This window comes from Carex rostrata, chromosome 23 (genome assembly GCF_964058835.1).
Source record: "Carex rostrata chromosome 23, lpCarRost1.2, whole genome shotgun sequence".
In the NCBI taxonomy this organism is placed as follows: Eukaryota; Viridiplantae; Streptophyta; class Magnoliopsida; order Poales; family Cyperaceae; genus Carex; species Carex rostrata.
In genome coordinates, this window is record NC_135940.1 from 6,472,721 (window position 1) to 6,496,966 (window position 24,246).

General features: G+C 32.3%; 1 protein-coding gene across 1 annotated transcript; it reads left to right on the forward strand.

Annotated features, from left to right (window-relative positions):
- Positions 1 to 10,621: 10,621 nt before the first annotated feature.
- Positions 10,622 to 12,408, forward strand: LOC144575098 (pentatricopeptide repeat-containing protein At2g20540-like). Its single transcript, XM_078325215.1, has 2 exons — positions 10,622 to 10,797; positions 10,937 to 12,408. Exon 2 carries the CDS (start codon positions 11,035 to 11,037, stop codon positions 12,373 to 12,375), a length of 1,341 nt encoding a protein of 446 aa, XP_078181341.1. The 5' UTR covers positions 10,622 to 10,797; positions 10,937 to 11,034; the 3' UTR covers positions 12,376 to 12,408.
- The last annotated feature ends 11,838 nt before the right edge of the window (positions 12,409 to 24,246 follow it).

The following is a 24,246-nucleotide window of genomic DNA, read 5'->3' on the forward strand; positions in this document are numbered from 1 at the left end:
AATTTCCGGATTCTAAAACCGGAAATTTTTTTTCCGGAAACAGAATAGAGAATCCGGAAAAAAAAATTTTGGATTCTAAAACCGGAATTTTTTTTTCCGGATTTAGAACCGAGTTTCCGGAAATTTTTTTTCCGGTTTTAGAGTTTAACTCAGGTAGAATTTTTTTTCCGGAATGTGTACTTTTCGAAAAAATCAGACGATTCGGATATTTTTTGAAATTTAATATAAAATTTGAATAATTATAAAAATATCGGGATACCTAGTATACATGTAATCCTCCTTTAAATAAAATAAAATAGGATATAATAGAATAGAATAGAAAAATCGGTGAGCAAAGCTAACCCTCTTTTTTTTAAATAGATAGAAAAAAATAGAAAAATAGGTGAGCAAAGCTAACCAAATTTTTTTTATAGAGATATTGAAGACAAGTTGTGACTTTACCACATAAAATATTGGCTAATTCAGTCAGAGCTTCTCTGAAGTATAATAAGGCTATGATTGGAATAAAAATCAACTGGAATGGAATTCAATTTAATGGAAAAGAGATGAAAGGAATTCATTCGAGATTAAATTTTATTGATCGGAATGAACAAAAAACAGAGAAAAAGAATCCTAAAATTTCATTAATTCCACTGATCCAGGGCTTTGAAATATATAAGCAAAATTCATAGAAAATAAAACAATAAGGAATGTATAGATGAAGAATAACAAAATTGCGAGTTTGTCGAAAAAGGTATTGAACGAGTAAAAGTAGAGATTACCATGTCACTTCACTCATTTCTGTATGATTTTTGTCAAATTTCTTTATTTTGGTCAAAATTTTGTGACACAATTAATTTGAAGAAAAAAAAGTCACGCGAAGTGAATTCGTCTCCTTTGACGACTACGGTTTTGATCAGCCATTGTGCTGAAATTCTATTTTTATTTTAAATTTTACACGATTTATGTTCTTTTTGATGGGAAAAGGCAAAATAAACGATTTAATAATGTCATGATTTTTTTGATAAAATCATAAAAGTGAGGTCATCACTCACCGATCTCTATTGCGATCTCTATTGCAATCAAATATAGAAGGCTAGATACCAAACCTAATTGTCATTTTAATTTAAATCTTGGAAGCGTCTAATTGTCCACAGCTTTTTGTCCACCATTTGTCCACAGCTTTGACTTGCGTGAATACTGTAAAATTACTTCTACATGTTGTATAATTATACAATATATCACATAAAATATATCAGTTAATCACAAACATTCAGCAACTATTTGAAGTGGTCCCATGATAGTTAGAAAAAAGTTTGCAACTTGCACAACATGACAAAATAAATGTACTTTCAAACTGTACTTTTGGAAATTACAGTTATAGGAAGTTATTGGCAGTTAGAGTTAGTTATTAGCAGTTATTGGCAGTTAGAGTTAATTATTAGCGTCCGCAGTGGATTGAATCTTGTATACTGTAAAATTGAATATTGTATACTGTAAAATTGAATCTTGTATACAGTAAAATTTTCAATTGAATCTTATAATTATAAAATTGAATCTTCTACACAGTAAAATTTATAATTGAATCTTGTATACTGTAAAATTGAATCCGCAGAACTGTAAAATTAAATCTTGTATACAGTAGAACTTTCAATTGAATCTTGTATACTGTAAAAATTAAATCTTGTATACAGTAGAATTTTCAATTGAATCTTGCATACTGTAAAATATATACTGTAAAATTGAATCTCGTATACTGTAAAATTTTCAAATAATACTGTAAATTTTCAATTGAATCTTGTATACTGTAAAAAGACAGTTAGATGAGAGTGGATAAGGTTGTGGACAAATGGTGGACAAAACCCAGTGGACAGAAATATTTTCTCTTAAATTTTTTTAAACATTAATGCTAGAAAATTATTGTGGTTATTTGTGACGCACAAAAATTGTAGTGAATTATGGCATACTGTCACACCCCGAAACTAGGGGTCGTGCAGTTACGCCGTGAATATATAGATGACTATACATTCACAAGGCAATTACGGTGTAAACCTAACATAATATCGGTTTACAACATCACCACTTATCATTTAATCCGATTTAAAATCATGTTTATACAAATACATTTATAGATTATCAAACTATACTCAATAGTATATGTATAAATTCGTGCAATAACTATATAATCGAAAGATTAAACAATCCCAAATCAATTCCCATTAACATTCTATACACAGTTTAAAACATAATAAAAATTCATATTAAACCACAGTAAACGTTTAATATACAATTAGGTTTACAAAACCACTCGACACGGTCCGATAACATGGTTATACACAAATACCATACCAAAACCCTATCGACATCAAAATGGACTCAATGTGAGGCATACCCTATCGCTATGCGGCTTAAACCTCACTGGTCGAGCACTCGAATCCCTTCTATTCGCGTTTACCTGCAAACACATACAAAAGAATAAAGTTCCCCGAGGGGATAGGGGGTGAGAAAACTTGTCAACCGTTTTCTCAGTGCGGAATTTAGTCAGGGCTACTGAATTTGTAAGAAATCCATTACCGGAACTAAATAAACCCGCAACGAGTTTCAATTCAACAATTCGATAAAATAAATGCATATGCAACATATATAGAAGCAATTGAAATCTAACTCATATCACAATCAAATGAAATCGAAGAATTCATAGAATGGTTTGGTATAACAGATACAATTGCTAAGTCCGGTTACAATTGATAGATATCGACTATCCATCTCATTTGGCTTAACATTTCTCTGGTCTGGTTTATAGTCAAACATCCATATCAATTCGTCAATTTCCAATTTAGGATTTCATATCTCCCGATCATGCAACGGGTTGTCACTCTTCCAAAGAGAGACCAATAACAATCAATTATCCACAGTTTCAATCCTCCTGCTATACTCTACCTTTTTGGTATCAGTTAACCTAGCTCTGCCTTTCTCCTTGGTTACCGATACCCTCCACCATTAGGGTTATTCACCGTATGCGCATATGGGCCCTGAGACAAAGTCTAGTAGCTAGCTAGACATTGTCCCTACAATTCACTCATTTCATTCACAATTAACTTATCCTCTGCCCTCTTCACATTTCAGTACTGTGGTTCCATTCAATTATCAAAACGATAGAACAATCAATCGAATAACAATACCAACATGCTAGATCAACAATATCATATCAATTCAATTATATCATTACTTATTTTCATGCAATGCTGCAAATAATGCTAACAATAGAGATCCAACATGAGGTCATGCACAATAAGTCAATTAACAATTCAATCGGTATATATATATAAGCACATATATATATATATACATGTACCGTTATTTAATTATAAGTAATAGAATCCAAAACAGATCCCGTGAACCCCCGCACCTGATCAAGTAGGGCACTTGGGTAGGATCCGGTATCGCTAAACTCGACGACCTCGTCTAATCCGCTAATCCTCGGTCAATCGGGTCTAGGCCTAAATTACATGGCATAGCAAGTCAATTTCAATATATTTCATAATTCCTATACCCAATCGCATTCTAATACTCGTAAACGGTCAATTCAACAAATTCGGACGTTTTACCATCTTACCCTTGCAATTCACTCTTTTTTTTAGGGTTTAAGTCACATTTCTTCTCAATTGGGGTTTATATCAAATAGATAGCAATAAGGAAGTCTCAATTCACTCAAACTTGTAATCACGGTCATTTACAATTCAATTCATTCGAAAGTTGGTTCAAAACCCTAATCAATTTGGGATAATCTCACCATTCGGGTTTTAGTTGGAATTGAGACATGAAATCAATCAAATAACGCTCAAGAAGCAACAAAGACATTGATTCTCGAGTTTGGTTCAATTTGGTCGGGTTTCACCGAAACCCTAAAAATCAAGGGACGAAAAAATAGAGCAAACGAGAAGAGGGATTACCAAACCAAGTGGAGGAAGGGGCGAGATTCGAGCTCCTCTACGATTTTCTCAAGTTTCGGCCAATTCCGCGGGAAATCAAACTCTCTCTCTCACTCTCTATCTCTCTCTCGTGTCTCTCTGTTGGGGCGGCCAAAGAGAAAAAGGGGAAAGGAGGAAGAGAAAGAAGGAGAGAGAACATGAATTTTTTTGCTAAATAAACCCTCACTTTATCGGATAAAACGTTATGACGTTTTGTTAAATCGTTATAACGATTCAGCTAGTGAAAAACGCAGGAAATAGTGTATAAAACGCATAATTTGGTGTATAAAACGTTATAACGTTTTCTGAAAACGTTATGACGTTTTAATTGAATCCAGCCTTCATAAAATCGTCGTTTTTCATCAAGTTTTACAGTGAAAAACGTTACATAACGTTTTAAAAACGTTATAACGTTTTAGGATTTTTTTTTTTTTTTTTTTTTTTTTTTTTTCTTCACGGTGTTACACATACAATAATTGTGACACTGGAGAAAGGGGAGGTAGCACAATTGGCTAGGAAAATGTCATAGAGTTGTTATATCCAAAGGTCGAGAGTTCGATTCCCCCCTCACGAACCTTGGTAGCTACTACCAAGTTTTCAAAAAAAAAATAATAATAATAATTGTGACACTGAAGCATTCTTCTATTTGTTTATGATTTGTAACTCTTACCATATAAACAATATTTTCAATGTTGATGTAAATTGCTTGGAGTCATTGGTTAGATTTTAATTTTGAACCGTTGATGCAAACTATTGAGTTTAGTTCGGAAATTTAATGGGGGAATTTCACGTTTATTCCTCAAAAATTTCAAAAATTACGTATTCCCCCTTCTAAATTTTAAAATTGCGCATCCCCCCTCTAAATTTAAAAAATTCACATATTTATCCATTTTATTGTCTTTTATATTAAAACTCATTCTAAATTATAAAATACCTATTTTACCCTTCATTAAAAGTATAAAATACTTCATCAAAATTAAATTTCGAATCTGGAGGGTTCCTCTACCATCCGATTTGCGCGCATCACAATAAGATTATTACCTGCATGGATCTCAAAGCAATTTTTATCCACATGCATCACCTTAAGATCTGTGCATGTTGCTTCAGTATTCGCGTGCATCCGCTTCAATATTTATGTTGATCTAGCACGCACTGATCTTAAAGCAATTCGGACGGTAGAGAAACTTTCAAATTCAAATTGGAATCAGATGGGCGTTTTGTTTTTTTAATAAAATGATAAAATAGGTATTTTGTAAATTTAAAATGTGTTTTAATATAAAAGACAATAAAATGGATAAATATGTGAATTTTTGAAGTTTAGAGGGGAATATGTAATTTCAAAATTTAGAGAGGAAATACGTAATTTTGAAGTTTTTGAGGGGCATACGTGAAATTCCCCAATTTAATATTATGGGGAATATATTTGCGGTACATATCTTATGAAAAAAATGTGGTACATATATCGCGTGTACCAAAAAAGAGAGATTTTGTGCTTACTCTGACTTCTTTGTGAAATCAGCTCTAAAACTTATCAGATTTATTTTAAATGATGAATCCGAACTGTTAAAATATATCTACTTTATGAGTGATATATCTACATGTAAACATTTTAAAATTTTGAATTAATTTTGCATATAGTCAAGTGGTAAAAAAAAAGTTAAAAAATAAAATGTTAAAATTAATTTATAAATCTTCTAATTTTGACCGCTTGACTTTATACAAAATTAATTTGAAAGTTAAAAATTTTTGCATGTAGATGCATCACTCGTAAGGTAAATGAGTTTCAACAGTTTGAATTTGTTATTTGAAATCAATTTGATAGATTTCGAAGTTGAATATACAAAGAGAATTGGTGAACACAAGAACACTCTAGTTCTACTCTATTATTAGATAATATACAAACTGATGGAATTTGATAAGTAGTGTATTCGCATATTCAACAAAACAATATAATTTCATTTTCATTTAAAACTTTTTATAATGATTTGAAAAAAAAATCGTCAAAATTCTACAATTTTTTTTACAATTTCATGGGATTCCTCTCATCATTCTTTAAAAGAACAAATATTGATGATTACATTTTTGATAAAAATATATATTTTTTAGTAGAACTAAGGTGTTTATAAGTTCATCAAATTTCTTTATAAATTTAACTCTAAAATTTATTGAATTGATTTCAAATGACAAATTTAAACTGTTGAAACTGATCTACCTTATGAGTAATGCGTCTACATGCGAACATTTTAAAATTTCAAATAAATTTAGTATAATGTAAAGTGTACGAACTTAGAAAATTTATTAATTAATTTTAATGCATTCTCTTTTCTTTTAAACTTTTTTGACCAATTGATTCTATACAAATTTAATTTGAAAATTTAATTTTTTTTATATGTAGACGCAAACACTCATAAGATAAATCAGTTTCAATAAATTGAATTTATAATTTAAAATTAAATTAATAAATTCTAAAGTTAAGTTCACATAGAAATTCGGAAACTTACAAACACCTTAAGAGCCTGTTCGGCACATTCAATTATCATGGGTTTTCATTGATAAAGTTGGCTCATGGATATTTTTCTCATGTAGGTGTTTGACAACAAGTTTAAAATTATAATTTCCAATGCCAAAGGATATTCTTCCTCCTTGAATTTTCACTCATTTTTCATTGAAAAAAAACAATTCAATCAAACCTCCAATTTTTTCCCCAACTTTTGAGCATGCATAAAAACTGGAAATGTAATTAAGCATTATGGCTAATCAAACCCTCATTCATGCATAATGCAGTTAACTTTGTAATTAATTAAGCAATATGATTAATTTAGGAATTAGGACAAATTAACTGTATAATGCTCCAACTATATAGGACAAAACATACTTAAAAAAATTAACTGTATAATGCTCCAATTATTTATTACAATGGTTGAAATCATATTAATAATGCTCCAATTATTTATTATATGGTTGAAATCATATTCATTTTATATACTAACCATAATTTTCAAAATCAAACTGAATTTGAAGCTATTTTTTTTCCATAAACAAGCACAATTTAATAATATAATAAACCAAACATAATTTAAACAAGTACAAAAATAAAAATTAATTAAACAAACACAACATAATAATACAAAAAATTAATTAAACAAGCATAATTAAACTAGCAACACTTAATTTTAATAGATTAAGCTAATTTTAAGTGTGTGGTCAATTCACTCCGAAATCACTCTACAGTATATAGTCAATTTACTCATTGAAACTTTTTGAGAATACAATATATAAAATCATATTGGTCATAATCAGTGAGTAGTATCAATACACTTAATATAGTTTAATTTTACTATTACATCTCCTATGAAAAAAAGAAAAAAAGGAAAAAACTAACATCCTAACAAATTTTTCATGCATTTGCCGAACACCTATATTCTAAAATTTCTCATGGATTAAATAACTTTGATTTTGATAAATTGAAATTTCCATTCTCATATTAAAAATTCTTATTCGCACTAAATTTTCATATTGCCGAACATGTCCTAATGCTATTTTTTTTTTACTAAATAGTGGTCCTTATTAGTTTTCCCACTTACCCCATAAGTGTTATTGAGTAGCACATGAGTTGACACCAATTATTATATTAAAAATTGAAATGACGTATATATACTAAGCACCCATAGGCTTCTATGTACGTAGCACATTACATGACACCAATCATTACATTAAAAAAGGAAAATGATGTATATTGTGAAGTTCTTCGAAGTAGTAGTTGTTAATTTGTTATGATTGTAATTAATTTATTCTCATTTCAATTAAAATGATGTGTACTGTGTTCTCTGAAATAGTAGTTGCTATCATAGTGACAAGGTACCCGAATTATACCCGAATTATATCCGTTTAATTCTTTTTTGGGGTGATGCCGAACCGAACACCGAATTATTCGGTTGGCCAAACTTTGACCGAATTAAACCCGAATTTTACGAACTTTTCCCGAATTTTACGAATTATTCACGAATTTTTCCTGAATTTTTCCAAGAACAATTATTTTTTTGGTTTTTTTTTTTTGCTCCCTTGCAGGACTGAGATTTCTGGTCCGGATAATTCCGAATCATTCCCGAATTATACCCGAATTATACCCGAATTACGAATTTTTGATCTCGCCGAACCGAACCCGAATAATTCATTTGTCACTATGGTTGCTATGATTGTAATATATTCCCATTTCAATTAAAACTGATGTATACTACGGAGTTATCTGAAATAGTAGTTGCTGTGACTGTAATATATTATCATTTCAATTAAAAATGTTGTATAGTATGAATTTCTCTGAATAGTAGTTCTTCTGATTGTCATTAATTAATATATTCTCATTTCAATTAAAAATGATGTATACTTTTAAGTTCTCTGAAATAGTAGTTATTATATATGATTGTAATTAATATATCCTCATTTCAATTAAAAATGATGCATACTGTGAAGTCCTCTGAAATAGTAGTTTTTTTTTTTTTTCATTAAATAGGAAATAATAGTTCTCTGAGAAATAGCAGTTGTTATGATTGTTATCAATATATCCTCATTTCAATTAAAAATGATGTATATTGTGAAGTTCTTTCAAATAGTAGCTGTTATGATTTTAATTAATATATTATCGTTTCAATTAAAAATTATGTATACTGTGAAGTTCTCTGAAATAGTAGTCGTTATGATTGTAATTTATTTATTCTCATTTCAATTAAAAATGATGTAAACTGTGAAGTTTTCTGGAATAGTAGTTGTTATGATTGTGATATATTCTCACTTCAATTGAACTTTCAGCAGGTGAAGACAACAATTGGATGAAATATTAAATTCTACGATAGTGATATTATCTTAAATTTTCAATTCAATTCAACTTTTGTCAGGATCCCACTTTTTCTCGAGTAAAATTAGGGTGTTGTTAAGTTCACCAAGCTCTTATGGACTCAAGTCTAAAACTTATCGAATCAGCTTAAAATGATGAATTCGAACCGTTGGAACCCGCTTACCTTATGAGTGATGCGTTTACATGTAAAAAAAATGAATTTTGCATAGAGTTAAGTGATCAAAAAAGATTTAAATATTGAATGAATTAAAATTAATTTATTAACTTTCTAATTTTGACCGCTTGACTTTAGACTAAATTAATTCAAATTTTTAAAATTTTCACATGTAAATGCATCACTCGTAAGGTAGACGGTTTCTGTTTTGAAAACTTGGTAGTAGCTACCAAGATTCGTGAGGGGGAATCGAACTCTCGACAAGGTAGACGGTTTCAACAGTCCGAATTCTTCATTTAAAGTTGATTCGATGGGTGGTCTTAAGTTCACCAAACTCTTTGGTAAACTCAAATCTAAAACCCATCGAATCAACTTCGGTTCGAATTCTTCATTTGAAGTTGATTTGATGGGTTTTATATTTGAGTTTACCAAAGAGCTTGGTGAACTTAAGAACACCCTAGTTTTACTCCTTTTTCTTTTTATTATTATTATCCTAAAATATATAAAAAGAGAAGCGTAAGTTTAATAAAAATTAAATAATGTGCATCTCCACAATAGACAAATGAGTTTAACACAGAGACAACCTACTCCGAATCCAGATCCAGTACACCGTTTCAATCTGATATGGATCTCAAAAAGGGCTTGCTAAATTTGTTTTATAGTAAAGTTCAAGATTAAACTATTCAACTAGTTTATTTAATATCCAAAATGTTCTTGATTTGTGTTTCGAATCTGTGACCAAAAACTAATTCTATTTTAAATAAGCACTAAATTATTATTATTATTATTTAAAAAAAAAGGCAAAATGTCCATTCCATTAATTGGAATATAGATAATTATATCATCACAGTTGTTCCAATTTTAGAGTCAACAAAAAAAAACCGCAACAACAAAACAACCACCAAGACATACATCATCCAAGATTTATTAAACTTGTCCGGTGCCTATCTGGGGGTGACGTGGGGGCCAATATTATTTTAACTTTGAGATTCGCGTAGAACGTATTGGAACGGTTGAGATTTTCCAAGAAATCACGCAAAATATGAGATATCTCAGAGGATGCGAATTCGCTGGTCCCCTCACGTGCAATCAGCCAAACAAAAGTTTCATTTTTTTTCGCTGCATCATTCCGTTATGTAACTATCATATTGCTGTGTTTTTTTCTCGGTGCATTATGCTAACTATAGCTCGTTTCCCCGAAAGCTGCACAGGATTAGCCGCTACTACTCAAAATATCCGCAGAGAAGTTGTGCTGATCTAAGCCGCTGGATTGGAAAATAAATACTATCTCTATGAAATCATACGGTTCAGACAAATTCATCGACAATAAGGAGACTATTTTGAATAGATTTTGCTGAGCACATAGCCGATCTCAACCACAGATCAGTCTAGAACTGTCGAACGAAAATAGGAAATCATGCAATTTCCGGAAATTAGATCCTAAAATTTTCGACCCAATTAATGAAATGTGGGCTTGACACACATTTTTTCCTCAAAAACAATTTTTCGGCCCAATCTGTGTAGTGTGTAACGATTATACCCATCGGGAAAATTTCTACAGTTCAGCACATAAACGAAGCCGAAGGTGATAAAATCTGACAATAGATGACAATCAGTACTACGGCTCCACCGCACACTCGGATCAGAGCACATTCCTATCACCGCCAAGATAGCGTCTCTTCGCAACAGAGAGCAGGAGCCAGGAAAGGAGAAGACTACTCAGTGCACTGGCGCTCTCGTCCCACGCATAAGAAGGCTAAGAAGAAGGAGAAACTTAAAAAGCAAACGAAGAACAGGCTTGAGAACTTGAAGCAAGCTGTTAAGACTGGTGTTTTGCTTAGGCTTCTTTCTCTTTACTTTTTCCCGTTTCGCCCTTTTGTTTTCTTCGCACAGCAAAATGGTACCATATCTCAATACTGAGTGGTAGTTACGAAATCTTTGGCCAATTTTTTTTTTTTCTTCGTTTTTCCTTTCATATAGGTGATGAATGCAATTGCCATGGAGTTCATCAATTTCGTAAACTATACTTTCCGTAGATGGTGAAACAATGATTATCTTCAAATTTGTTTGAACAGAGTATGGCAGTAAACCTTGTCCTTCATCTCTCCATTATAAAACCCAAATCTGTACTCGTTTACAATAATCAGAACCTCTCTAGTTCCCAATCGGACCCAAGTATCTCTATCCTTCGCTACATCCAAGCTCTACGCCAAAATCATTTCCCCAAGAAAACCACCTTCATATCAGCATTTAAGGCCTGTACTAATCTCTTGTTAATCCATCATGGAAAATCGATTCACACACACGTCCTAAAAGTTGGTCTTGCCAATGATCGATTTGTGGGTAGCTCAATTATTTCGTTTTACTCTTCAATTGGCCATTTAAATCATGCTCAAAAGGTGTTTGATAGAATTCACATGAAAGATGTGGCTTTGCAAACTGCCATTCTCATGGCCTATTTAAGACATGGGGAGATCCATAATGCATGTAAATTTTTTGGTGAAATGGAAGAAAAAGATATTGTAACCTGGAATGCCATGCTAACTGGTATGGTACAGAATGGCTGGTACGGGGAAGCAATTGATCTGTTTAGAAAAATGCTGATCAACAAGCTCAAGCCAACTAAAGTGACTATAATTTGCGTCATTTCTGCTTGTTCTCAAATGGGTGCCCTTTCTTTGGGCCAATGGATTCACAGTTACGTGCAAAGGCATTCACATGAAATCAAACCCAGTATAACTCTCAGGAATAGTCTTATACACATGTATGCAAAATGCGGTCGGTTGAATATGGCTCTTGATCTGTTCTATGAGCAAAAGGAAAAAAATTTGGAAACACACAACACCATTTTGACTGCTTTATCTCTCTACGGCAATGGCCCCACATGTCTCTCTCTCTTCTCCCAAATTGTTAAATTACAATTTTGCCCTGACAGAATCACATTTCTTGGTGTGTTGATGGCATGTAGCCATGCAGGCTTGATTGGTCATGCATACACATGTATTAAATGCATGGGCCAGGTGTATAGTGTTGAACCTGGACCCGACCATTATGGTTGTCTTGTAGACGTCCTCTCTAGAAAGGGGTTTCTCGAAGAAGCGAGGGAGGTTATTGAAACCATGCCTTTTGAACCAGATTCGTACTCTTGGGGTGCATTATTGAGTGCCTGTATCAATTATGGTGATGTCGAACTCGGGTTGGAGATTGCAATGAAGTTGATCGAGCTTGAATGGTATGAAGAGGGCCGATACATGGGTTTGATTAACCTCTGTAAGAATGTCGATAGAATTGAAGATGCTGTAAAGGTTAGAAAAGCAATAGGGAGATTGTGTAGAAAGGATAACTCAGGTAGAAGTATGATTGAAATAGACGGTATTGTTCATGAGTTTGCAGCAGGAGATTCTATCAATGATGTATAAATATGTATTATCTATGATTTATTCTTGTTAATATTACCTTTTCTCTATTTTTGCTTTGTTATTTAAGTTTGTCAAATTGGGTCACACGTGAGGAAGTACAGTTAAATCAAGAAATTCAATATTCAACATCAATTTGTTGGTTACCAGTCTACCACCCTTTTGTTAAATTATGACTCTCAATGAGAACAGTGCAAAAGTATTTGTGGAAAATTTCTTCTTTGTCAAATTTGTTGCTGAAATCTCTTGCAATGAAAGTATTTTTAGTCTTTTTAGCTATGTTGCATGGATACGTATACGTGTATTGTATCGGATACGCGATACGATATACGATACGGTAATTTTCAAAGTGATATGCATACGTCGATTGCTCTGAGAGATGCGTGCCATATCTGAGAGTCTCTACACACCGAGGAGATACAACACTCCGACATTGTTTTCAGCCAAGAAGTGGACAAACTGGAATGGAACTGAGACTTCAAACAGCCGATATTCAGCATCATCCATATACCACATCGTAGTGGGGGCTGTCAGAACAACCTTCATACACAGATTGGTATGGAAGTTACATATTCCGCCAAAGGTCAGGGTGTTTGCATACTTACTGCTAAGGAACAAGATTCTCACGCAAGAGGTCATGCAGAAGAGAAATATGGGTTTTGATGGAGGCTGCTACATGTGCCAAAACTGTAGCTCGGAAAAGGCGAATCATTTGATTTTCAGCTGCACTGTAGCCATGGAGGTCTGGAGAGAAATAGCAGTCAGGATTGGCTACCGAATTATGATACCGGCTGAAACTGTCTCAGAGGTGTGGTTTAACTCATTGGCTTCCTTGCAAAGACGCGGAGACCGCCATACGAAGGAAGGGGAAACTATCTTTATGTCTGCCCATTAACAGTGGCGTAGTTTTCCTAGTAAAAAAGGGTAGAATGGAGAGTTGGGATTGTATAGGACACACTTATCCTTTGTACCGGGACTGGTATGATGAGGGGTAGGTCTTTGGGCTCTGGTAGAAAAAGTTATTGCCTTGAGTTTTTCAATTATGCACTTTATGCATACGCTGTAAGGCAGGAAAGCACTGATTGTAACAAGCCTACGGGCGTTTTAGAAATCAAAAAAAAAAAAAAAAAAAAAAAAAACAGTGGCGTAGTTAGAATTTAAGTCATGGGTCGGTAGAAAATAGTAATTGAGTTCGGGTTTTTGTTCTAAATGGGTTTGGATTTGAATCTACTTTATAATTCTCTTTCCGTCTCTGCTCGCCTACTAAATTGTATTTTTGTCTATCAAATCGGTTGTAATTTGTAAATTACTAATTGATACCAAAATTAATAAAATAATTACTTATAATTTCTAAAACAATTGGTATCAATTGGACGGAGAGGAATCGCTACTCCGAATTGAACAAAGATTTAAAAATACTTGTCTTTCCTAATTATATTTAAAGATCCACACATCCATCTCTGAAGTATGAACTGACAATCACTATTCCGAATTGAATTCAGAAGTAAGTAGAATCAAATCCAAGGGTAGACAAGATCCATTGAAGAACCTAGTCTGAAAAAAAAAAAAAAAAAAAAAAATTCCAGAGATACACAGTAGGCATCACTATAGCTCCGCCTCTGAATATGAATATTGATACGGCGATATGATACGGGGCCATATACAAAGTATCACGATAACATAGCTTTCTAGTAATATAATTTGTTTTTGTTTTTGTGCAATTCACGGTTTGGTAGAACTTCTAAGTTAATGCTTGCCAGTCTCTTTCATGGTCAAGTTAATTCGCTTTCTTCTATGATATCAAAATACGACCGCCATCCATCTTTTTGCCTAATATTACTTTTAATTAATTTTTATAAATAGAAAATTCTGTAAGATGGCATTTTTTTTTTTTTTGATAAATAAAAAGTAGCAGAGTTTGCCTACGGGCTTAACCTGTAAAAAAAAAAAAAGACTCGCATCTAACCTCTTAATTACTGGCGTGGCCTCCTCTAATTAAGCTCAGTTGAGCAATATTGCTAGGGGTGTCAACAGGTCGATACGGGCTAGGTGAAGGCATTTTCATATCCGTATTTGTTATTATAACGAAAAAAAACTTTGCCTTTATCCGTTTTTTCGAATACGGCACGGATTGGATAAACAGATAAAAAATGTCACTGACATCTTGATTTGTGCTTTCGATAAAATATTTTTCAAAATAAGAAAAAAAAAAGAATAATGAATACAATTAATTTGTATTATGAAAATTTAGTAAAATACAAAACTTTATTGTATTATGTACTATTTTCATACATATATATATATATATATAATTTTATTTTTAAAAATTATTTTATAGGATAACGGGTAAGATAACGAAAAAAAATTAGTATTCTTACCTGTATTTAATAAGCTAACGATTTTTTTTTATATTCTTATCTGTCATTTCGAATACGATACGGATCAGATAAACAGATAAAAGAGTGTCATTAACACCTCTAAATATTGTCAACAACATTACAAGCAATAGAGAACGACAGAACGCCATGATAGATGGCTAAAATAAAATTTTATTACGCTGATCAAAGCAACAGAGAACGCCAGAATCGAGAGAGAAAAAGAAAACCCAACTTACAAGCAAAATAAACACTCGTTTAATTGGAAATGAGAGAAATCATAAAGTTCAAATCGACATAAGGAACGATCTTCTAAACGGATTTAGCAGATCGTTCAAATCACCACAGTACTGGCACCAATTTATGGCAAGCCTCCAAAGTTCATTTCCAATCAGCCGCACCTCCGGTTACCTTGGTTCCTGTTGCCTCCCCTCCGGTTGCACGGTGGCGGGCCAACCCTAGGGTTGCATGGACGCGGCTGGCATGGATGCGGTTGGCATGGACGCGGCTGGCATGGATGCGGCTGGCATGGCTGGCATGGCTGGTATGGCTGGCATGGCTGGCATGGCTGGCATGGCTGGCATGGCTGGTATGGATGGCATGGCTGGCATGGTTGCCATGTCCCATTGCCTCCAAATGCGTTTCCTCCGGTCGCATTTCCACCCGTCGCATTCCCACCGGTCGCGTTTCCTCCGGTTGCATTCCCACCAGTCGCGTTCCCTCCCGTCGCATTCCCACCAGTCGCATTATAGTGCCAATTGTTTGCACCGCCACCCATTGCATTCCCTCCAAATGCATTGCCACCGAACGCATTTCCACCATTTGAACCTGGAGCCTAGCTCAACAAAATATAATTAAAGCAAATTAGTCAGCATTAATTCATCGATCAGCTTCTATATAGCAAGTCTCATAAGATAAATTTATATCTGGTGTGCTAAATGATAACATATAAATGATAACAATTATCTACAGATTAATCCAGCAAATTCAAGAAGAATTAATTAACTACTGTCACTCATTGCGACCTAAATTAACGAGTATGTATGAGAGTGAAACAATATAACATATATATTCACTCGTGAAGTACTGTACGAAAAACCATCATATATATAGGTAAACATACAAGTTTTAAATTATTAACCTTCGTAATATATTAGGAATTAATGTCAAGCTCCAAATTTTAATTAACCACTCCGCAATAGCCAATTTATAAGATATAATCTAATTTTGTTGTACAAGAAACTACAAAATTAGCTTGCCACAGGATTCTAAAGCTTTAGTTCATAACATATTTACTGTACGTAAGACGAATCCAACTGTTGGTTTATTATTGGTGCCGAGATAATATATATGCATGTACGACGATAAACAAAAACCCAAGTGTGTTAATACATAGATTTGGATAAAGCAATGACATAATTATATCTAGTATATGTATAACGTGCAATTCAGATTCTGGCCAAAATAGTATATATGGTAAATTCAAAGAAAAATAAATTGTCCACCAGTTTAGAGTACGTACCATGGCTAAGATCGGTTGTTGGAGCAAAGGAGAAAAGAATGTAAGAGAAAAATATAGGTTTGAAGTTTATTTTTGTCTGTTGAGAGATAAGAGGAGGCAGGAGGTACTTATAGGCCATTAATCTGACTTGTTGAGTAATTTTATCACAACACATTCTGTTCATGCACATGCATGCACCTGTCCCTACGTGGTTTGTATCGTAATGAAATCGTCACATGTTCAAACGGACCTCATAGAGAATTAATTTTACTTAATTTGCCATACGTATTAGACACCGACGTCACAGCAATAATTAAATGATAGTTAAATATATAGCCGGTACACCTACATTTTTATTTTTACCCTTTTTCTAATATATTTTAATAAAAATAACTAAGATTTTAGAATAAATTTAAAAATACCTAAGTTGCAAGAAAATCCTGCGACTTGAGATTTTTTTTTTTCTGGGACTCAAAATTAAGACCCCAAGTCGCAGGAAATTCTTGTGACTTGGGATTTTAATTTTTTTTTTTGCACTATAAAAATCCCGTTGCACTATATCTCTTTGAAATTTTAAAAAATAATAATTAACATGTAAATGACATATATTGAACAATCACAGATAATTTTAATGATATTTGAATAATAGATGAAACCGTAATACATTAAAAACATAAGCAAACATACACAATAAATAATAAATGCATTTTAAAATAATTATATGGGTAATTCTTGAATAATTTCTTAGGCTTTTGAAAAAAATTAATACCGGTTGTCTAATCTGTATGGGTGCGTTATCGATATTTTGATATCATCGATGTTTTGGTAATAATAAAGTTATGGCCGTTTAGAAAGCACGGGTGCGTCATCGGTATTTTGGCAATGAAACATTAATGCGCACTTCTGTCGTCGTTAAGCCAGACATAAATCATCGGTGCGTTACTAGTATTTTTGCATGGAAGCATTATTTTTTTTAAAAACTTTAAACAGTCATAACTTTAGCTAGGAAAGTTGGATTTGCGCGTATCACCACAATCGGCAAGGGGGGGGGGGGGCGAGACGGATCTGGATTTCTCCTTGGGAGAAACCCCAGGCATCCGAAGCATCAGAATTGCAAAAAAAAAATCGTTTAGTGCCTCAAAAATTCAGTTTAAGTTTTCTATCAACGGTAGACATACAACGATCGGTATTTTGTTTAGTCAAAAGCCTAAGAGATTATTCAAGAATTATCCATATAATTATTTTAAAATACATTTACTATTTATTGTGTGCGTTTACTATTTTTTAATGGATTAAGGTTTCATTTATTATTCAAAGATCATTAAAATTATCTATGATTGTTCAATATATGTCTTTTACATGATAATTTTTTTTTTCAAAATTCAAAGAGATATAGTGCAAAAAAAAAATTAAATCCCAAATCCTAAGAATTATCTATGATTGTTCAATATATGTCCTTTACACGATAATAATTATTTTTTTTCAAAATTCAAAGAGGTATAGTGCAACGGGGTTTTTATAGTGCAAAAAAAAAGAAGAAATCCCAAGTCGCAGGAATTTCATGCGACTTGGGGTCTTAATTCTGAGTCCTAGCAAAAAAAAAAAAAAATCTCAAGTTATAGGATTTTCCTGCTACTTAGGTATTTTTAATTTTTTTTTTCAAAATATTAGTTATTTTTATTAAAATATATTAAAAAAAGGATAAAAATAAAAATGTCGTGCCGGTACATATCATCAATTGATCGAGGAAGAATTTTCACCGAGATAACTAGTTTAAAAACGAATTTTATTGAGCACATCTGTATATATTGGTTTGAATTTGTTAATTAATTAGCTATATGCAATTACTCTAATTTATCAGACCATGTACATGCAGACCAGTATTGTAAAAAACGTTCGTTTAGGCCGATTAATAAGTCGATTAGTTGTTGACGGTGATCAAATTGTTATAGATTTTTCCGATTAATCGGCCGATTATTTCTGAATATGACCGATTATTCTTGATTAATCGTTTGGCGGTACCTTGTTTGTCCGACGAGCACATATCGTTATTTACAGCACTGATGCAGACTATTCACTGAAACAAACACGTACTGAAACTAATTAGTAAAATATTTCATAATTTTACTGAATATTTTATAAATAAAAATGAAACACAACATACTTATGTCTATTAATAATTTAAGTTGATTAAAACATGAAGAATACACACACACACTATATATCCTATATATGCTTTGCAAATGAGTACAAAACATTTAGATAAACTTCCAATGTTTATATTTTGTTTAGTAGTCCGCATCTTGGTGTGAACCATGGTATTAGCTAGTCAAGTCAACTCGTCGTGTTTAAATCATTTATTCATTCGACAACCAGGTAGCTGGGAGCCTGTAGCTCATTGTGTGGGCGCGTTTGCAATAAATGATATGGATTGACAGGTTGTTATTTATTAAAATATAATTCGTAATTTGTTTTGACTTTGGGTTGACAGGCTGTTATTTAGAAGCAACGTACTTATATATATATATATATATAGGGCACGGCTAAATTGCTCCCGGCAACATTTCAGCGGAGGTGCTGCCGGGGCAATATCGTAATTTGTGATGTTCAAACAACAAATCCAAATCGTTAGATGTTTAATCTATATTATAATCTACTTGGAGACCAAATTTTACATTTTTTAGATTTTTTTTACTATTTATTAAGCTGGTTTGAAAACTGCTGCTTTCAGTAAATTTCTGCAGCATTGAAATCAACGGTTTTCAAATCAGCTTAATAAATAGTAAAAAAAATTCCAAAAAATGTAAAATTTGGTCTCCAAGTATATTATAATATAGATTAAACATCTAACGGTTTGGATTTGTTGTTTGGACATCAGAAAATAAAAAAAGCCCCGGCAGCACCTCCGGCTAAAATGCTGCCGGCAGCAATTTAGCCGTGCCCTATATATATGAGGACGGTTCCAATGCCTCATTTTTTTTTATACCTCATCATACCTCATATTTTATATCTTCATTTTCTTCATATTCAAAGTATAAATTGTCGATCCGAACCGTTCAACATGATATCCATACTAAAATATGGTTAGGGATGAAATTTTATAATTTTTGGAAATTTTTTACTATTTTTTAAGATAGGTAGAAAATCACTGTTTTTTGAACGGTTCAAAAACAGTGATTTTGTACCTATCTTAAAAAATAGCAAAAAAATTCCAAAAAATATAAAATTTCATCTCCATGCATATTTTAATATAAATACTTTGTTGAACGGTTCGGATCGACAATTTGGACTTTGAAAACAAAAATATAAAATATAAGGTATGATGAGGTATGAAAAAAATGGCATTGAAACCCTCCTCTATATATATATATATATTTTTGAGGATAAGTATAACGTGTTAAATAATTAAGAGATATCAATGAGAAGTAGTGATCAGTCCACTAAAATATTATTTATTATAGTAAGGATTAAAATATTCTATTATTTTAGTGCCTCAGTTTTTATTTGTTTGTACACGTACCCTTAACAGGAGGAATTAATTAAGTCTCTATAAAATTTCTTAAATCTTGTTTGAATTTTTTAGTCACTTTATCCAGCTTAATATCAATTTCTTAATAATTAAGAATATTTAAGGTCCTCTTCTTAGTTTGAGTTCAGAGTAGGTCTGATGCCCATTGGATCTAATTTGGTTCGATGGGTGTAGTGACCATTATATTGCATTAAGATTCGTGCGCTCCTATTAAAATCCTTGCGAGTCTGTATCAATTTCCGTGCGTACCTATTTTAATACTAATCGTACGATGTTAGAGCTAATTGAACCTAAAAGTAGGTCCAATGTCCATTGTACCTATCCGAGAAGTATAACTACCGAATAAGATTTCTTTTATATATATTATATTTTGCTTTTATATTATATTATATTATTATATTATATTATATTATGATTTTATATATATTATATTATGTTTTTTTGTTTTTTATATTATATTATTACTCCTATCTCTCTTAGTTCATATCCGAATCTTAAATCTTCTTAATGTTTATCTACAAATTAAATCAACCAAACACAAGATTCTTAGCACATATTTAATCCTCCAGTTATCTCTGTCTGTCTCTGTCTGTCTGTCTCTCTCTCTCTCTATATATATAGAGATGGGCTACATTGAGTTGCGAAGTAAAACGACTATTTTACTTTACGCTCATATTATGCGATTTTAAAGTTCAAAATGTCGATCCGAACCGTTCATCTTGTTCTCCATATTGAAATGTGCTTGGAGACCAAATTTTACATTTTTTGGAATTTTTTTACTATTTATTAAGCAATTTTGAAAGCCGCTGATCTGATGGTCCAGAAAATAGTACTGTTTTTACTGTTCACAGCAAAACAGCAATTTTCAAAAATGCTTAATAAATAGTAAAAAAATTCCAAAAAATTTAAAATTTGGTCTCCAAGCACATTTCAATATGGATTAAACAGCTAACGGTTCGGATCGGTCGTTTGAACTTTCAAAATGAAAATACGGCGTGAAGTAGAAACACGTTTTACTTTGCAACTCACCGTAGCCCATCTATATATATATATATATATTGTGCATCATTTGGACATGACATGGCTCGGGCTTCAAACAATTAATTACAAAATCCATATATAGTATATTAATTTTATTTTGCTAAAAAAAACACACCTTTAACTTTCAAAAGTAGGCAAATTATGAGCTCGAAAACTACACTTAAATAGCCGGCTATACACGTTTAGAAACGCTAATGACACACAGTTCTGTTACTGTGTCCACATACATCGTTCGTGAAAGTGTCGATAAATTTTAAACGGTTTTGGAACTGTGTATAAATACCCTTCCTTTGCATATGCAGTTACCACAAGAAAAGCTAGTCATATTAGAAAAAAAGTGCTAAAACATGAGATTTACACACGGTTCAGGATAACCGTGTAGATTTGCAAGGATTATATACACGGTTATAACAATGAAACCGTGTATGACTAAAGAGAATCATAAATGTTTTTTTTTTGGTTAAGAATCGCGTATGATTTCTATTTTTCTTATATAGTTTATAATGAGCTAGCATCCTTATTAATTAATTTGCTAGCCATATTAAACATGCAATATTACACACCCGTATACATCCATAATTCAAGAATATTCAACATTTAAAATTACAATATACAAAAAACAATATTCACTATCCAACATTCAACATACTAAAAATATTAATATTCAATAATCAACATGCATATACATCTCATTTACTAATATTTACAATTTAGGAATTGACAGAATAGTAGGAAATGGTTTAGAAACTCATTTTTGGTTAGATAGATGGTGTAGCTCTTGTGCCTTATATTGCATATATCCAAACTTATTTGCTATTGCAACAGACTCCTCCATTACTGTTCATAGGGCTTTTACTAACTCAACACTTTCTATTCAATTTAATAGACAACTTACCGGAATTTTAGTTTTTGAATGGTTAGATCTAACTAACCTACTCTCCTCCATTACTTTAAACTCTTCTCCTCTACCATCAGATCTAGTCAAATGGAGATGGACTCCTTCTGGCAATTACAATGTACACTCTTTATATTTATGGTTAACTTATGGAGATACCCAGATCAACAATTTGAAATTACTTGGCAATCAAAAGTCCCTCTCAAAATTAAAATCTTTATTTGGCTTTTACGACAAGATAAAGTTCTAACCAAATCAAACCTAGCTAATAGAGGTTGGATAGGAGACCTACATTGTTCCTTCTGTGGTCTCACAGAAACGGCTGACCACTTATTTGTCACATGCTCATTTGCAACTGCTATGTAGTCTTGGATTGCCAACCACAATGGTTTTACTTTTGATTGTACTACTGTTTCAGATTTATGGTACATAGATGCTTGTATTCCTCTTAAAGATACTCTTCTTGTAGAATTAATTAGGGCATCAACACTTTGATATATTTGATTAGCTAGGAACAAAATCTGTTTTAATAACTCACCAATTCCATCTCCCATTGGTAGCTCTATTATTTCCCTTACTTCCTTCTGGTGTAAAACTAGGCAAGATGATACTTTAAATTATCCTTAATCCTCCCAATGGATGTGTCACTTTATATCAGGTAGGCATTCTTATAATCCTATCGGCAACCGATACATCGGAGGAGGGAGACAATACTTGAGATTCCGAGGAAGAGCCATGTTGTGGACTAGAGGGGTCAAACCTCTCTGATTATCTCCGAGATAGGGCCGAATATAATGCGATAGATGCTACCTTTCTTGCTTCAGACCCTATTACTCAGTCCAGTTTTTCACGTGCTAGTACCTCAGCAGCCCCCTTAGATCCTTCTATTATATTTGTGCTTAAAACATTTTGTATTTTGTTCCCTTAGCAACTATGTGCTTATGGCTTGCTGTTTTAGATATCTCTAAGTTGCTTCACAACTAGAGATCTGTTGTAATAATTGAACTAACGTTTGACTTGTGTTTGTATGGACAAATTTGTTTCTAATGAAACAGGCGGTTTCACACCACTTTTATAAAAAAAAAATGCTTATACATCTATAATTCAACAAATATTCACAATACATATAAACATACATGTCCCCAAATACATATTCAATAAATATTACAACACTTGGTGTATCTGTTCTACATGACTACATAAATGACAACTTTCTTTAAAAATAATGTCCTTAGAAGTCCCACAAGGACCAAATTAATTTGCATAACGCGGTGGATCAAAGAATAAATCACCATTAGACGCAACTTTATTTGAACCGTTTGTTCATAAATGAAAGGTGAACAATAACAGAAATCTTATCCACAGGTAGTTGATGGCATGTAGTCATGCAGGCATGATTGGTCATGTCTACATACATGGACGGATATAGGAACGCTTAGGGATAGACAAGTGTGTCAATTTTTAGATTTGATTTTTTTTTTTCGAACCAGTACTAATTATTCAGTGTGTCTACCTCTGATCCGATGCAGTGGTTAATTCTAGTCTGAATTAGTCCGATTCTTATACTGATGCTAGTCAAGTCATCAACTCGTCAAGTTTAAATCATCCATTCATTCGACAACCAGGTAGCTGGGAGCTCATTAATTGTGTTGGCGCGTTTGCAATAATGATTTTAGGTTGACAGGTTGTTTATTAAAATATAATTCGTTTGTTTTGACTTTGGGTTTACAGGCTGTTATTTATTAGAAGCAACGTGTTTGTTTATATATTCATTTTTTATTAGGATAAGCGTGTTAAATAGATATGCATGAGAGAGTCAGTCAATAAAAAATATTATTTATTATAGTAGGGATTAAAATGTTTCATTGTTTCCATATTCAAATAATGTCTTATATTTGTATTTTTTTTTAAAGTCTAAACAATCGATATAAATTGCTCAATATAATTTTCATATTTAAACGTGTTTGAATATCAAATTTTATATATTTTGAAAACTTTTTGCTATATTTATTAGATATACAAAATCACTGTTTATCCAAAATCTTCTTAAAAATAATGATTTTTGTACCAAACCATTCCCAAAAAGAAATATAAATTTTGGTCTACAAACATATTTTAAATATTTCATATTTTACTTGATAGTTTCATATCCTATATATATGATTTGCAAATTAACACAAAACGTTTTTAGATAACTTTAAATGTTTGTTTATAAGTAGTCTGCATCTATGTGTGAATCATGGTATTAGCAAGTCAAGTCAAGTTTAAACTATTATTTAGTCATTCGACAACCCGGTAGCTGCCAGAGCTCCAATTATGATTTTAGGTTTACAGGTTGTTATTTATTGGAATATATACAATTACGCATATACGTTTGTTTACACATTATTTTAATAATCACGATAAGTGACCTAACGTGATAAATAAGAGCTATGTGAAGTCAGTCAACGATAATGTTATTATTCATTTATTATTAATTGGTTATCATTAATTTATCCACATCTCTTTTATATATGGCAGAGGTTATATATAG